Genomic DNA, 16,067 nt, shown 5'->3' with positions numbered 1-16,067 from the left:
AGGCTTACAATGTACTCAGAAAGAGAAAGGAATGGAGGGGAAATGTAGCGATCCACTTGAGAAGAGTTGAATTTTGAATTAGCCTTTAAATATACCAAGGAAAGGTGCCAAGAGATAAAGAGTCTCAGGAGTGGGGAGCAGCCAAGGAGAATGAGCGTAGCCAGGAATGAAGGTTGTGAAATTGGGCTTAAGAGGTCCAGCAGTATTGGAAGGGACCATATCTCAGTATGAGAGTATGTGCTTTGCATGCAGAAGGTCCCAGGTTCACCCTACGCCATCTCCAGGTAGGGCTGGGAGAGACTCCTGGCTAAAAACCCTGGAGAGTCATTGCCAGTCAGTGCAGACAATACTGAGCTATATGGACCAATGTTCTAACTCAGTATAAGGCAGCTTCCTATGTTCCTGTGTTCAGGTTCAATCCTTGGCACCTCCAGTTATAAGGATCAGATAGCAGGTGATGGGAAAGACCTTTGCCTGAGATTCTGGAAAGCTTCTGCCAGCCAGAGTAGATGATACTGCGCTAGATGGACAAATATGTTGATGTGGTATAAAGGAGCTTTCTAAGCCCTATACAGCTTTGGACCAGGATACCTGAAAGATTATCTTACCTCTTATATACCCAGTTGATCACTGCACTTTCCTGCAGATACCATCTTATCAGGAGGTCCATTCTGTACAACATAGGAGGCGTGCTTTTAGTGTTGTGGCACCTACCCTTCAGAATTATCTCCTCTTACATATTGAAAAAATGGAAATGGACTGCCTTCAAGTCGATTCCGACTTATGGCGACCCTATGAATAGGGATTTCATGGTAAGCAATATTCAGAGGGGGTTTACTGTTGCCTCCCTCTGAGGCTAGTCCTCTCCAGCTGGCCAGGGCCTGTTCAGCTTGCCAGAGCTGCACAAGCCAGCCCCTTCCTTGTCCACAACTGCCAACTCGGGGGGGGGGCAACTGGGCTCCTTGGGACTACGCAGCTTGCCCATGGCTGCACAGGTGGCAGGGCACATAACCCCTGAGCCACTCACTGTGGGGTGATCTATAGCTGGCCCTTGACACCCAGGAGACACGAGCGGGGATTTGAACTCACAGACTCTAGACTCCTAGCCAGGCTCCCCTCCCCACTGTGCTATACCAACAGTTCCCCTTACATATTAGGTCTCTGTTTTCTTTTTGGTGCCTAATTAAGACCTTCCTCTTTCAACAAGCCTTTTAAGAAGAGACCTTATCCCAGTCTGTGTCTGAGTTGGAACTGCTTTTTAAGATATTTCTAAAGCTTTGTTTAAAAGTCATTTTTAAAGTTGTGTTGTTTTAATATATTTTTAATGAAGTTTTATTTTAACATATTTTAAAGTCTGTTTTTATGTTTTGATGTTTTGCTGCCCTGGGCTTTTTCTGGAAGGAAGGGTGGGATACAAATTTAATAAATAAATAATAATAAATAAATAATAAGTTCTGGAGAAGTGAGGTCCATGGAGAGAGAAAAGAGCAGGTAGAACAGTGGGAGCGAGATAACAAACCTATTTTAATCAACAGAACTTTGAAAATAATGTGAATAAAAGTGGGAGCCACAATAGATAATGGAAAAGAACAGGAAGATGATCCAAATGACAATTGGAATAGATTGTGCAAGGTGAATAATTCAAAGTGAAAGAAAGAGATTTAAGAAAGGTATGACTGCTGAATCGATAGAGAGAAGGAATAGAGAAAAGGAACTGCACATAGTCTTAAAGTAGTATATTCTGGGCACTGTAATTCTGCCCATTCACCTGTCCCCTTCATTAACCTCTTTTTGATTGCTGAACTATATTTCCAAGCTTTTCTTAGTGCAATATTGTAATCAATTGTGGTTTTCTAGTGATATGGGCAAACATTCTGTGGCTTATGGTTTGGATCTTGCAATTCTTATTTACAGTATGTATGCAGTGCCTTCTCTCCTGAGTGGTTCTCATCATTTCCCATAAAAGTTTGCAAACTGGCTCAAGCTGGCTCTGACTACTCGGTCTGTAGACCCCTTATGACTGCTGGGGCATGAAGAATGATTGCACTGTGACAGCTGAAACCCTATCCAGCCTTGTGAAGCCAGTTCTGGATTACATAATAGTGCAGGAGAGTGAGTGAGAGAGCAAGCGAGCAAATTTATCTCCTTTGTGCTGCCCCATGCATGGTCCCTTACCTGTGACTGGGCAGAGGGCACCCATTGGTACAGCAGAACCAATGACTGCTGCTTTCCAATCTTGGGGATGGGTTTCAGGAATGGGGTCCACAAATTTCAAGTTGGAATCATTCTCAGTCTTATGCAACTGGTCCACAAGTCACACTGTGTGGTAAACTTAATTCATTCTCTTATATTGTTATATTGTTTAATGTTGATTTCCCAGCTGATATTTTATCTCCCCACAACAGATAGTAACAGTTCTCAAGACGAAGATTCTGCTCAGGAAAATAACTCAGGTAAATATTATCATACCGATAACTCAAACATAAAAATATTTTCATGGCTGTTGAAAAATGCTACCAGTAATCTAAAAAAACGTTCTTTTACCTTTGAAACTTTATGTCTTGGTTGTTCTTACATTTTGGGCTGCCAGATTTTTGTTACTTTCTATCCCAGAAACTGATTATGTTGTTAAGGCCCTTGTGCCAGCGATAGTGAATTAGTGACCCTCCAGATGGGTGACCCCAACTTCCATCAGTCGCAGCCAGCATAGCCAATAGTTAGGGGTAATGGAAGTTGTTGTCCAGTTTGGAGGACTGTAGGTTCTTCATCCCTGCCTTATGAGATTCCCCAGAAAGTTCTGATAGAGTAATAATGGTTTCTGTATTAACGTGTTAAATATTATGGACTAGAATGAAAGAACCATGAACGGAAGAGGAAAATGCATTAGTGGTATTCCATGAACTCTTGCGCAAGAGTTAGTAGAAGACATTTTGCAGAGCGGCACTGCAATGTATTGGGGTTGTGTTACAGCATAAGGGTCAAACTAGATGTCATACTGAATGCATAATTAGAAATGCATTTTTAAAAAAGGAAAAAGCTTCCATTGGCATTCAAGGGGACATTTTTTGTTGGCATCTTGGATAGGGAAGGAAAGTTTAAACTTCCCCTCGTTGCATAATGTGGTCTTGATGAAAATCAATTCCCTGCACTTGCTATTAAATTAAAGACTATCTTGATGTTGCCTTGGAAGACGCATTGAGCATAATATCAAGTTTGGCCCTTGGAAACAGTGAATAAACTTTAGTGGGCCACAAAAAGGTCTTGAGAATGAGCTTCTGCAAAGTTTTACACAAAAGCTTGTGCAAATGAAAGAACTCATCTGAATTTGTGGTCACCTTTCTCATCCACTGTTCTACTGCCAGGCTGGAACCTGTACTTCCATGAGTGGAAGAGGCTTTCTCCTAAAGGATGGACTCTTTACACCTTACGCTGTGTTGTGGTCTTACCTGTGCCATTTAAAAAGTAGAACTTAATGTTAAATTATTCTTTAAACATTGCAAATACTAATAGATTTTGATTTTGTGAAGGTAATGACAGTTCCAAAAGTGGCTCCAAAAGCAGCTCCGAAAGCGAGTCAGGTCAGTAACTGAATTACAGCATATCCTATAAATAGTGAACTCATTTTCTGAGTGTGGATCATTATACAGCCAAAATAGCACTATTCATATGCAAGAGGGAGGTATCCACAGGTTTAGGGGAACTCCAAGATTTGAAGGACAAAATATGATTTAGAAAAACAAATCAGAAGGGAAGAATCCCCCACCCAATACTCCAATGAGGATTGAGCATGCTCAGTGGACACAAATTGCTGGTTTACTTTTGTGGGGAGCAGTGACTCAGCACTAGGGGAGGGGCAGTAGTATCCAGTATGGTGTTTACCTAACCTCCTCTTGGATGGAGAGGGGGAGGGGCAAGGCAGCAGGGATGGAGAGGGAGACGTCATAGCAGTGAGGATGAAGAGGGGAGGGGTAAGGCAGTGGCGAGGTTGGCACAGTGCAAATACACCATAGAGGCACCATATTGGCTCCACTGGTTTGTTGGCACTGCATTGACCTTACCACCACTTCACTCCTCCCCCTCTTCCTCCCAATATGCTGCAGTAACTCAGCTGGAGGGAGGTCAGATAAGCAGTGCAGCCCCACTGTGCCATCCACTACTGGGATGGGAAATCAGTGGAGTGTCCTGGAAGACAGCGTTGCTGGCTGGCTGGAACCTGAACAGGAGCACCCCATGCTGCACATTTTGTTGCAGATCCTACTTTATATTCCCTTAACCACTTTTGAAATATTTATATGCAGCTTGAATTGTTGAAATGGCAGCCATCATATATGTATTTAAGCCAGCTGCTTGCCTTTACCAGGCATTCCCTTGCTGCTTTTCTTTGTGCATCTTGTGTCCATGGCTGTTTAAAAGTAAAGAGAAAAAGGCCAAAGATGGCAAAATAGTATTTTATGTACAACATAACATTTCTTAGATATTAGTATTTAACTGGTAGTCATAGCAATCGCAGGCCATAAATATGCTTAGGAATTGGCACCAAAAGTGGCAAAACAGGATGACCAGGAAAAGAATTGGAGGAAATGGCTGCTGTCACTGAATGGCAAATATATTTTTGCGTACATATGTTAATAAATCTGCACCTATTTATATGTTAAATGATTAGACATAACAGTTTATATTGAATTAGGCCTTTTCATTTACAGATACAGATGAGGCAGATCTGAACAAATCAAGTGAGTGTTTTCTTTTACTTTGTCCTTAACTGTATTATTTTGCTTGGAAAAGATCTATGATGGCATTTGGAAGATAGTAAGAATGGTGTGTATAGATGAAAGCAAATGACTTTGAGTGTTCATGGTAAGCGGAAGATAACACTGTTTAAAGACAATTACTATTGAAAATTAGCTGAGACCAATGTATATGGGCATTATCGAAAGTACATAAAATTCAAAGACTTCCTGGTTGCTGCGAGGAAGCTGATTGCTTGCAACTGGAAATGCTTAGACAATCTGTCTTAGAACTTATGGAGACAAGAAGTTTGGTCCATTTTTCTTATGGAAAAGCTTACTAAACAACTGAGAGCACTGAATGGATAACAAGAAAATAATGACTTTGCTGAAATTTGGTATACATTACAGAATGTATGAATAATAACAGGCATAAGCTACAACCACCAACCTTGCATGGACAACTATGGCGTGATGTACTTGGTTGAATTTTGTAACTCAGTCTCATGGATACCAGTGGTAGGGAGGAAGGGTAGTGAAAGGGGTCTTGGTTTTGTAATGTCTTCTGTTGTTCCACCTGTAAAATAAATTAGAAAAGTTAAATAAAACCATTAAAATAAAAAATAAAATTCAAGACTATCCTTTAATAAAATGCTATGGTCCCACAGTTAAAGACAAGGCCAACTTAAGAATAAATAATGGAGGTTAATGTCAGTGCTATTGACCATGATGGCTAAACATACCCTTCTTGTTCAAGTCTTGAGAACTACCAGTTGCTGGGTTAACAAAATGGCAAAGCTGTAACCTCCATGCTCAGCTTGTAACCTTCTTAGTGTCATCTATAGCCACTGTTGGAAACAGAATACTGAGTTAGATGGCCCTTTAGTCATACCCAGAAGAGCTCTTATTTCTTAAATGTACAAGTGCAAACAAATGTTTCATACAAATATGCATTACCAATTTTTAAGGGAGATTATATTTTACCTGAGATAAGTTTGAAGAGTGCTGGGTTTTTTGGTATGCATTTACACATTGTTTTCAGATACACAATAAAACTCAAATTTAACTCAGTAAGGATTTCAGGAGGATAGCTGCTAATACCATCCAAAACCCAGAAATCATTTCCATTAATTTAAGTTTATAACTCACTAGTTACTATTGCTATATAATTTGACGTAGTGATAACCAGTTGAGTGTGAGTAGTTTATACCAGTACTTATTATACTATTAAACTATTAAAGCAGCAGTTGCTTCAGACATCTTGTGAACACTTACCTTTTTGCCCAGACTTTTCCTGACCCATAAGATGGGAACCTGTTTTACGAGTTTGAATTTTCTGGATTTCTGTTTTATTCATTTTTATATGCTTTCATGTGTTTTATATTGCTGTTTTACTGGTTTCAGATTGTTTTTGTTTTAATGTTTTGGGTTTTTTTTGACTGTATACTGCTTAGAGATATTTGAAATATTAAGCAGTATATAAATGTTTTAAATAAATAAATAAACAGATCTGCACTGTAGGGAGATGCTAACACCATAAAGAAGTTCTGAGTGACACAGAACAGTACTTCTTATTTATTTATGAAATTTATATCTCGCTCTTCCTCCCAGAAGGAGCCCAGGGTGGCAAACAAAACACTAAAAACACTTTAAAACATCTAAAAAACAGGCTTTAAAATATATTAAAACAAAACATATTTAAAAACATCTTCAAAAGCAATTCCAACATGGATGCAGACTGGGATAAGATCTCTACTTAAAAGGCTTGTTGACAGAGCAGGGTCTTCAGTAGGTGCCAAAAAGATAGCACAGATGGTGCCTGTCTAATATTTAAGGGGAGGGAATTCCGAAGGGTATATAAGGGGTAAGATGATCTTTCAGGTGTTCTGGTCCCAAGCTTCTTAAATCAGAGTTGTTATACACTTCTATGGGTGTATGGGATACTTGGGATACTAGTAAAGGAGGGTGTGCAAACAATTTTGCACATCTTATTAGTAATACTCAGAATTTCCCATAGTATGATATGTGACCTTTCAGGAATCTCCAAAGGGGGGGCAGCAGTCGTAATAAACTTTAGCCTGGCAAGATGTAGGTGATGCTGCCAGGTTGTGTGACAGCAAATTCTTCAAGTTAATTACATGTTGCAAGAAGATGTACAATACTGTAAGAGATGATCCTGCAGAACAGCGTCATCTCTGTTGCGCGAGCTAATACACTGGGCTTGCAGAAGCCTACCCTGAACAGAATTTTGCCTTGAATGCTGCAAGATGTATGATTAATGCAAACCATAATGTGACAATATGAATTTTGAAACCAAGAAGGAAAAAAAGAAACATTTACCCAATGGAGTCTTCAAATGACTACGGGGTCATTCAAAATGTCATCTTTATATATCTGTAAAAAAAGTATTGCTTCAGTGTATGATTTATTCTAAATAATGGTGTATTACTAATTTTTTTTTTTTTTACAGATGAGGATCCAGAAAAGAAAGAACTGCTGTTGCATTGTGTTGAATCAGGTATAATACTTTTTTTAGAATAGCATTTGTCTGACAATTTCAATAGTGGCTAGTCTCAATTTAAGAAACCTCTCTCTGTTTCATTCTAGAGGTTAATATCCAACAACACTGTGAACGCTGCAAGATTCCACAAGTAGGTTTTAAAAATCCAGACAAAAATTAGTGTTAAATGTTGTTTCATAAATGCAACACTAATGTCTCACTAATTTGTCCCCCCCACCATTTTCTTTTTACTATAAAGGAGCAAAAAGAACAAGTAACGCCCAGAAGATTTTCTAGAGGACAATTCTGGTATGGATTGTTCAGTATAAAACTGACAAGTGGTGACCCGAAAATATTTGTGGAATGGTATTCTTTGGGGTATTTTTTCATGCTTACACATATTTGACATGTTCCAATGCAAGAAATGCCAGACATCCAAGCTGGATTTAGAAAGGGGAGGCACCAGAGATCATATCGCAAACATACGTTGGATAATGGAACGGACCAAGGAATTTCAGAAGGAAATCACCCTGTGCTTTATAGATTACACCAAAGGCTTTGATTGTGTAGATCATGAAAAACTATGGAATGCTTTAAAAGAAATGGGGGTGCCACAGCATCTAATTGTCCTGATGCACAACCTATACTCTGGACAAGAGGCTACTGTAAGGACAGAATATGGAGAAACCGATTGGTTCCCAATAGAAAAGGGTGTGAGACAGGGGTGTATTTTATCACCCTATTTGTTTAATCTATACACAGAACATATTATACAGAAAGCGGGATTGGACCAAGATGAAGGAGGTGTGAAAATTGGAGGGAGAAATATCAATTATTTTTAGATATTCAGACGATACCATACTAATAGCAGAAACCAGTAATGATTTGAAACAAATGCTGATGAAAGTTAAAGAGGAAAGCACAAAAGCAGGACTATAGCTGAACGTCAAGAAGACTAAAGTAATGACAACAGAAGATTTATGTAACTTTAAAGTTGACAAGAAGGACATTGAACTTGTCAAGGATTATCAGTACCTCGGCACAGTCATTAACCAAAATGGAGGCAATAGTCAAGAAATCAAAAGAAGGCTAGGACGTGGGAGGACAGCTATGAGAGAACTAGAAAAGGTCCTCAAATGTAAAGATGTATCACTGAACACTAAAGTCAGGATCATTCAGACCATGGTATTCCCAATCTCTATGTATGGATGTGAAAGTTGGATAGTGGAAAAAGCGGATAACAGAAAAATCAACTCATTTGAAATGTGGTGTTGGAGGAGAGCTTTACGCATAACATGGACTGCGAAAAAGACAAATAATTGGGTGTTAGAACAAATTAAACCAGAACTATCACTAGAAGCTAAAATGATGAAACTGAGGTTATCATATTTTGGACACATCATGAGAAGACATCATGCACTAGAAAAGACAGTAATGCTGGCAAAAACAGAAGGGAGTAGAAAAAGAGAAAGGTCAAACAAGAGATGGATTGATTCCATAAAGGAAGCCACAGGCCTGAAATTACAAGATCTGAACAGACAGATTCATGACAGATGTGGTTCATAACAGATGCTATTGGAGGTCGCTGATTCATAGGGTCTCCATAAGAACAACAAATGCACACATGTACACTCTTACAGAGCAATCCAAATGACGGGGAGTCAGAGGAAGAGGCCAGCGGAGGAGGAGCCAGTGGAAAGCCCTGCGGGAACCTCCTCCCTCTCAGGAGCCGCCTGCCTGGCTGAATGCCGGCACCTTTGGGAGCCACATGCATGAACTGGCCAGGAAACGCTAGCTCCCATGAACAGGCCTCCAGGGGAGCAAGTGCTCCCCGTAGGCCACAATGGAATTGTTACTGTGCTGGCCTTTTGGCCGGCGGAGATCCTGGACAGATCTGGACCTGGGAGGAGCTGTAAATGCGAGGAGGATCTTGCGCAAATGCCCCCATGGCTCCACCCTTGCCACACCCCTGCCATACCCCATTTTTGGGGCTTCTGCCAGCCCTCTGTCCACCAGGCTGGCCATCCCCAGCAGACCTCTGGTGGCACTGGCAGGCTCCTGGTGGTGCTGCAGCTCAGCCACAGCAGAGGGCTGCAGCTGACGGAGCCTGACAGTGCTGGTAGCCTGCCAGCGCAGATGGGGGACCATGGCATCCAAGTCCCCCCAGCCTGGCAGAAAGGTGAGATGGATTGCACCCTTACAAAGTAGAAGAGACAGAAGAGTACATTATGCCTCTGTTCTATGATGTCATCCCTATATTTCTGTAGTATCTGGCAGGAAGGGTAAGGAGAGGCTCATCCTTTTTTCTGTCTTGTCCTTTGGGGTGGAGAGAATGGGAGGTTTCTTTGGTATTTAGAATATTCATAGATAGATGATTCTATCCACCTTGATGATAGTAGGATACTGTTTTTAGGAGTGGACACTGCAAGGTGGGTTGCGTATTCTGAAGTTATGAAAATTAAGCTTGTTTTATAAAAACTGGAAGCTACTGAAATACCTTCAAAGGGTATCCAACTAAGTTATACTTATAGCAGACTCATTGGAATTCATTGGAATTAATGGCCCTAAGTTAGTTGTGTCCATTAATTTGATGGGTCTGCTCTGAGTATGATTATCAAAGAATGCAACCTTTACTGCTTAGTACTTACAAACAGAGTTTGGAAAAGTTACTTTTTAAAACTACAACTCCCATCAGCCCCAGCCAGCATGGCCACTGGATTGGGCTGATGGGAGTTGTAGTTCAAAAAAGTAACTTTACCAAGTTCTGCTTACAAGTATATCTAAATGCATTAATTGAAGACACTGTTGGTAAGAACCACAATCTAAGGCAGCCTTTCCCAACCAGTGTGCCTCCAGATGTTGTTGGACCACAATTCCCATCTTTCCTGACCATTGGCAATGCTGGCTGAGGCTGATGGGGGTTGTGGTCCAACAACATCTGGAGGCACACTGGTTGGGAAAGGCTGATCTAAGGGGTCTATACTAGGGTTGCCAGGCTCAGGACCTGAGAATGATTCTGTATCTTTAAGAGTAGAGAAAATTCAGCCAAGTGCAGGTTTTCTTGTAACACTGTAATGGGAAAAACCACAAGGTGAAATTCTCCCTTCTCCCTGCACTACTCTTAAAGATACAGAAGACCTCTTGGAGGCTGAGCCTGGCAACCCTAGTCTATACACAGAGAGTGCAGTTCAGCATAATATTAGCAAACCAAACCAAAAACTATAGAAAACTAGGAACTCAGTATTAGGTTTCTAAATGGTTTGTGTGTTGGGGGAGCAGTGAATGACACCAATCTTAAAGTAAATTTGTTTTAGATTGTAAACTACAATATTCATTTGTATTTGTGGACCCCAGATTAATGAACTCCTTCCCCTTGGATCTGCAGATGGCCTGAACTCTGTAAGGCTTTGGGTTTATAAAGCCTATGTTGAAACTTTTTGTTGTCACTTTATGAGAAATGGTTTGGGTGTAACATATAGAGAGGCCTAAAGGGATATCTTTTATGTAACACCTATTGAATATTATGAGAAGTGAAAGCAACTAGTTTTCCTGCCCTTTTCTTCTCTCTTCTTTTTCCTCACAGTTTGTAGAAGCAGAGTTTAGTTTTGTTGTAAGCCAAGTTTGTCAATTAATGAATATAATCAGAATTAAAGAAGTCAAGCTTCCAAGAACCATTATTCCTATTAAGAAGACCTTAGCTGTTGCAACAGCCTATTTATTTTGAGTCACTTAGTCTTATTTTAGGCCTTATCATGCAATTGTAATCTTGAGGGCTGTTTTTTTTAGAGTATATAGCTTTTTATCTGCTATGCATTTTGCTAAGTTTTTAAATTATCTTTGTGTTGCTGTCATATAAATTGTTTTAACTGTTGGTTTTTTACTGTAGTTTAGTGATTAGTAAGTAGGTCAAAAGGGTGCCCTATAAATTAGTTAATAAATAAATATAGGTTGACAGAAGGTGCATTTCTTACATAAGCATTGGACTGGGAAGGTCTCCAAATGAATCAGCTTCCTGTTCATAGAGGAAGAGCTGTGATAACATCTGTATTCCATTAATATATTTTTAATAAGTATTTGCAAGGGCATAAAAATGCAGGAGGAAAAACACACACATATATGCTCCCTTTGAAACAAATTATGTTCCATCAACTGAAAGCTACACTTTATGTGTCACATATCTAGGCTGAAGCTGGACACTGAAGGAATTTATCAGTGTACTATCACAGGGTTAATCTTCGAAGTAACCGAAGCTGCTGTCATTGAATATTCCCTTTTGTCTTGGACCAAGTATGCTGCTTATGTTAAAGAGCCCTGGATTGTTGTGGGCCCTATATTTGATGTCAAATGTGCATCACCTTCTGTTCTTACTTCTATTCAGTTTCCACATGCCCTCTGCCTGAATGGTAAGAATTGTTCAATGAATTTAAATATATTAATATATCAACTGTGGCACTTTCTAGTTCTAGAAATTGTTAACGTTTTGGTATTTCTCTGCAGACAATTTCTCTGACAGGATCTTCAATGTGTTCCATTTCAAAAGTAATGGTCCAGAATTTGAGCATTCTTCTGATTATTCTACTACACATGTCAAATGGCGTGTGAGCTCACTGTCTCCCGTTGGTCCAGTTATTGAGAAATATGATCCAGTGTGTTACCATGGGGTTGTTATTTTATACAAAGTTGTCAATGACCATCCTTCCTTGAAATTCCATGTCTATATTGCCAGTAACAATAGCTCATTTATAAAGGTAAGATATTTTTTTCCCTGATGTCTTTCTTGAAAATTGAAATCACCTGCTTTGCTCTCAGTGCATTATTTTCCTCTATTCCAATGTTTCCCAACCTGTATGAGTATGGGACCCCCTTTGTACACTCAAATAATTTTGTGACACCCCCACCCCACGCTAATAGTAATTTTAGTCTCTGTTAACTGAAAAAATAGTGCATGGCAAAATCACATCTCCAAATATCCCTTTCCATAAAAGGCAGCCTGCAAACAGGGAGATGTTGCTTTCTTTTCTTAATGCAAAGTTCCAATCAAATTGGTGTCCCCTCCCCATCAGTCTGAAGATGTACAGTCCTATCTCCCAACACCAGTGGGTTTCAATGTTGGACTAAGATCCAGGTTCAAATCCCCATTCAGTCATGAAGCCCACTGGGTGCCCTTGAGCCAGACACAGTCTCTCAGCCTGACCTATCTCACAGGGTTGGTGTAAAGATAAAATGGAAAGGGGGGGGAGGAAAAGTGGGATATAAATGCACTAATAATTAAATAAATACATTTCAGCTAAAATATGTGGACACCAGCCTCAGTCAACCTGCTGAGTTTTTTTTAAAAAAAAATCAAGAAGCAGCAATGTGGGGATGCTAGATTGTGTAGACAAAAGGGTGGGTAGATTGAGGGGGACGGTTAGTGCTTTTAGGCTTTGGGATGATCATCAGAACTGATGACTTGGTTAGCGTGCACTTTGGGAATGAGAGTGGAGCAGAAGACAGATCAGCGCACAAACACACCTGCCCTTCCTGCAAGCATCTGCAGGCATGCATGCTTTTGGGCATGTGGCAGGGGGGAAGCCCTTAACTGTCACAGCATCTCGGAGAGAGATTGGAAAGGCAGAGTGTAGGTGGAAGGAAGGGGGGATGCTGGCACATACATTTAGCCTCAGAGATGGGGGGCAAGCGAGCCCCGAGCTTCCTCACTGCTCCTTGGCTCCGTCTGGGCTGAAGGCAAGATCTGGGTGTCCTCACAAATAAGAATAATTTTTGAAAGGAGGTGGCAATGAAGCAGGAGCCAAAAAAAGCAGGCAGGCTGGCTTCAGGAAGGAAGGGGGAAAGCAGCCTTTCCTGCAGCCTTGCTTCTTTTTGCTTCACAAAAAGCCTTTTCCTTTCGTTCTGAGTAAGGGCATCAGTAGCAGTGGCCGTGTGAGGAGATGGGAGTTGGCGATAGTAATCCCCTCTTCTTCCTGGTAGCTCCACCCTCAGCCTCCTTTGGCATCCTCCAGTTGCTTTATAGGCAGATGCCTGCCCTTGGCATGCCTGAAAGATGCTCTGCTGCTTCAGCAAAACTCCCCTCTCATTTGGGGAGCAAGGGGTGGTGTCAACCAGTGTCCAGGGAATGAAGACTTTAAAAAAAATAATAATTCATTTCTTTACTATTTGCTGCCCCCTCTGGATAATTTTGTGGCCCCCAGGTTGGGAATCACTGCTCTATTCTAATCCCTACTAGAATTTCCAACTAATGAAATAAAGAATTCTAGTATGTGGGTAGGAACAGGTTTAGAGAATGGCAACGAGGATGATCATGGTACAAGAAACAAAGCCCTATGAGGAGAGACTGAAAGAACTGGGCATGTTTAGCCTGGAGAAGAGAAGACTGAGGGGAGATATGATAGCACTGTTCAAGTACTTGAAAGGTTGTCACACAGAGGAGGGCCAGGATCTCTTCTTGATCATCCCAGAGTGCAGGACACAGAATAATGAGCTCAAGTTACAGGAAGCCAGATTTCAGCTGGACATCAGGAAAAACTTCCTAACTGTTAGAGCAGTACAAAAATGCCATCAATTACCTAGGGTGGTGGTGAGCTCTTCAACACTGGAGGCATTCAAGAGGCAGCTGGACAGCCACCTGTCGGATATGCTTTAAACTTGGATTCCTGTATTGAGCAGGGAGTTGGACTCAATGGCCTTGTAGACCCCTTCCAACTCTACACTTCTATGATTCTATGACCCAGTGACACTTCATGGCCTAGTGGGTCATGAGATGGAACCTCCACACACCTGACAGCAGAGTTCATTCATCTGAGCCCTGCACATTGTGTAGCAGAAATTGCTAGGTGAGCCATCCCAGTAGATATACGATGATTGCATTCAGCTGTTGGACAGGGCAGGGGGTGAGCCAAAATTTCTGAGTAGATTAAAAAAGGTTTACTGGTTTAAAATAGAGAAAATCTCAAGTATAGGTAGGTCTTGAGTTTCGTGGGTTGGGGAATCACAATTTCAAAAAGGTCTATTTTAATTTTAGGATGTGTCAAAAAGTGTACAACGTTCTACTAATAGATTCATTAAAATCGAGAAACCCCCTTGTAATAAATTACTTGAAGTTGGAAAGAAATACAAATTAACTAGTGTTCCAGAAGCTGACATACTCCCTGAGGTATGTTCTTCATTCTTCTATAACTTGTTTCTCAAAATGTGTGTCATTTTGTAAAAGAAGCTGATTTTGTCATTTTTGCAGTACTCCTGATTTCATGGTAGATATTATTGTAATTGAGTCCTGACACATTTTTAAATAATTCCATACATGCATTATATAAAAGCTTAGCTAAGAAAACAAACTATTTGCTTTGACAAAAGATTAGTTAAAAAAACTATTTTGATATCCACTTTCTAGGAAATAAAGTTTGTTGATGACTCTACCCTAGCACAGAAACATTTCTTTGAGGTATATTTAGAACAGCCAACAGAACTTGTGTTATCTTTGATGGATGTGGAATCTGAAGAAACCGTGTGGAAAGCAAAGCTTCGAGAATGTAAGTATTCATGATACATAATTCAATGCACAGTATAACCATTTAATGCCCTTTGATTTACTTGGGACAAATGATGTTTTAATTTGTTATAAATTTTGTATATTGTATATTTTTATTTTTATTTTTTGTAAGCTGCTCTGAGACATATGGTGAAAAGTTAGGGTATAATTTTTTAAATAAATAAATAACTTGATTTTATAGTTCAATCACATGCATGTTTACTCAGACGTAAATCCTGCTGAGTTCTGTGGGTTTTATTCTCAAGTAAATATGAAGAGGATTACAGCCTTAACAATGAATTGTGGTCAAAATATTTGGCAGCAATCCAAATGAGCCTATGCATATTATGCACACATACACCCAGATTCTTTTTACAGCTTCTGATTCAAAGGTTACCACCCAAAACTTCACCAAAATGCTTTTTAAACTCAGAGAGAATTTAGGGAACAGTCTGAGATACGGAGTTTTAGGGGCAGGTCTGCAAAAAAAAAAAAAAAAAAAAGGTGAATGCATACATAGAATATTTATTTATTATTTATTTATTATTTAATTTGTATCCCGCCCTTCCTTCCAGCAGGAGTCCAGGGCAGCAAACAAAGAACTAAATATGAATATAGATATGAATATGAATGTGTATTCTGTGGATAATGATCTTTAAAATTAATATTTATTACTATTTTCTGTCCACAACAAATAAAAATATCAGTGGGAAGGATATTGCTTTGAACTGGGAAATGCTCTAGGTATACAATATTTTAAATAAAATAATCATTTTAATTATATTTTTTCTCATTTTGTATGTTTTGCTGTCTTTCTAAAATGGTATAACCAATATAGAAATATAAACAAATTTAGGCAATTATTGGCTACGTTCTCCTCTGATACTCATTCTTGCTTCTTCCATTACTATTACTCTATTACCCTTTACTCCATCAATAGTTTATTTATTATTATTTATTTCTTACATTTATATCCCACCTTTCCTCCAAGGAGCTCAACATGGCACGCAAACATGTTTCTCTTTCTCTTCATTCTATCTTTGCAACAACCATGTGAAGTAGGTTAGGTTAAGAGAGTGACTGGCCCAAGGTCACCCAGTGAGCTTCATAGCTAAGCAGGGATTTGAACCCTGGTCTCCCAGGTCATAGTCTGGTACTCTAACCACTACACCACACTGAAATATATGGTATGATTGGACCAAAGACCAAAAGCACTCTGCACCCATAATTTGGTTCAAATGCAAAGGTAATTTTGAGTCGATCATTTAATTCCCATAACAATCCATGCTCTGATAAAGGCAAGCTTCCAAAT

The 16,067-nt window shown here is 39.8% G+C and overlaps 1 protein-coding gene across 2 annotated transcripts in view; it reads left to right on the top strand.

Annotated features, from left to right (window-relative positions):
• LOC133388530 (uncharacterized) overlaps positions 1–16,067 on the top strand; it is a 53,611-nt gene that overhangs the window by 16,530 nt on the left and 21,014 nt on the right. The window contains exons 3-12 of one of the 2 annotated variants that reach the window (XM_061634489.1): positions 2,406–2,453; positions 3,528–3,578; positions 4,704–4,733; positions 7,198–7,245; positions 7,335–7,378; positions 7,487–7,536; positions 11,410–11,630; positions 11,725–11,975; positions 14,249–14,380; positions 14,618–14,756. In XM_061634489.1, the coding sequence (XP_061490473.1) occupies positions 2,406–2,453; positions 3,528–3,578; positions 4,704–4,733; positions 7,198–7,245; positions 7,335–7,378; positions 7,487–7,536; positions 11,410–11,630; positions 11,725–11,975; positions 14,249–14,380; positions 14,618–14,756 (1,014 nt within the window). The remainder of the gene's footprint in view (positions 1–2,405; positions 2,454–3,527; positions 3,579–4,703; positions 4,734–7,197; positions 7,246–7,334; positions 7,379–7,486; positions 7,537–11,409; positions 11,631–11,724; positions 11,976–14,248; positions 14,381–14,617; positions 14,757–16,067) is intronic. The other variant, XM_061634490.1, reaches the window with a different exon arrangement.

Source organism: Rhineura floridana, chromosome 7 (assembly GCF_030035675.1).
Source record: "Rhineura floridana isolate rRhiFlo1 chromosome 7, rRhiFlo1.hap2, whole genome shotgun sequence".
Classification (NCBI taxonomy): Eukaryota; Metazoa; Chordata; class Lepidosauria; order Squamata; family Rhineuridae; genus Rhineura; species Rhineura floridana.
Note: the sequence above shows the minus strand (reverse complement) of the source record. Positions and strands in the feature narration are given on the sequence as shown.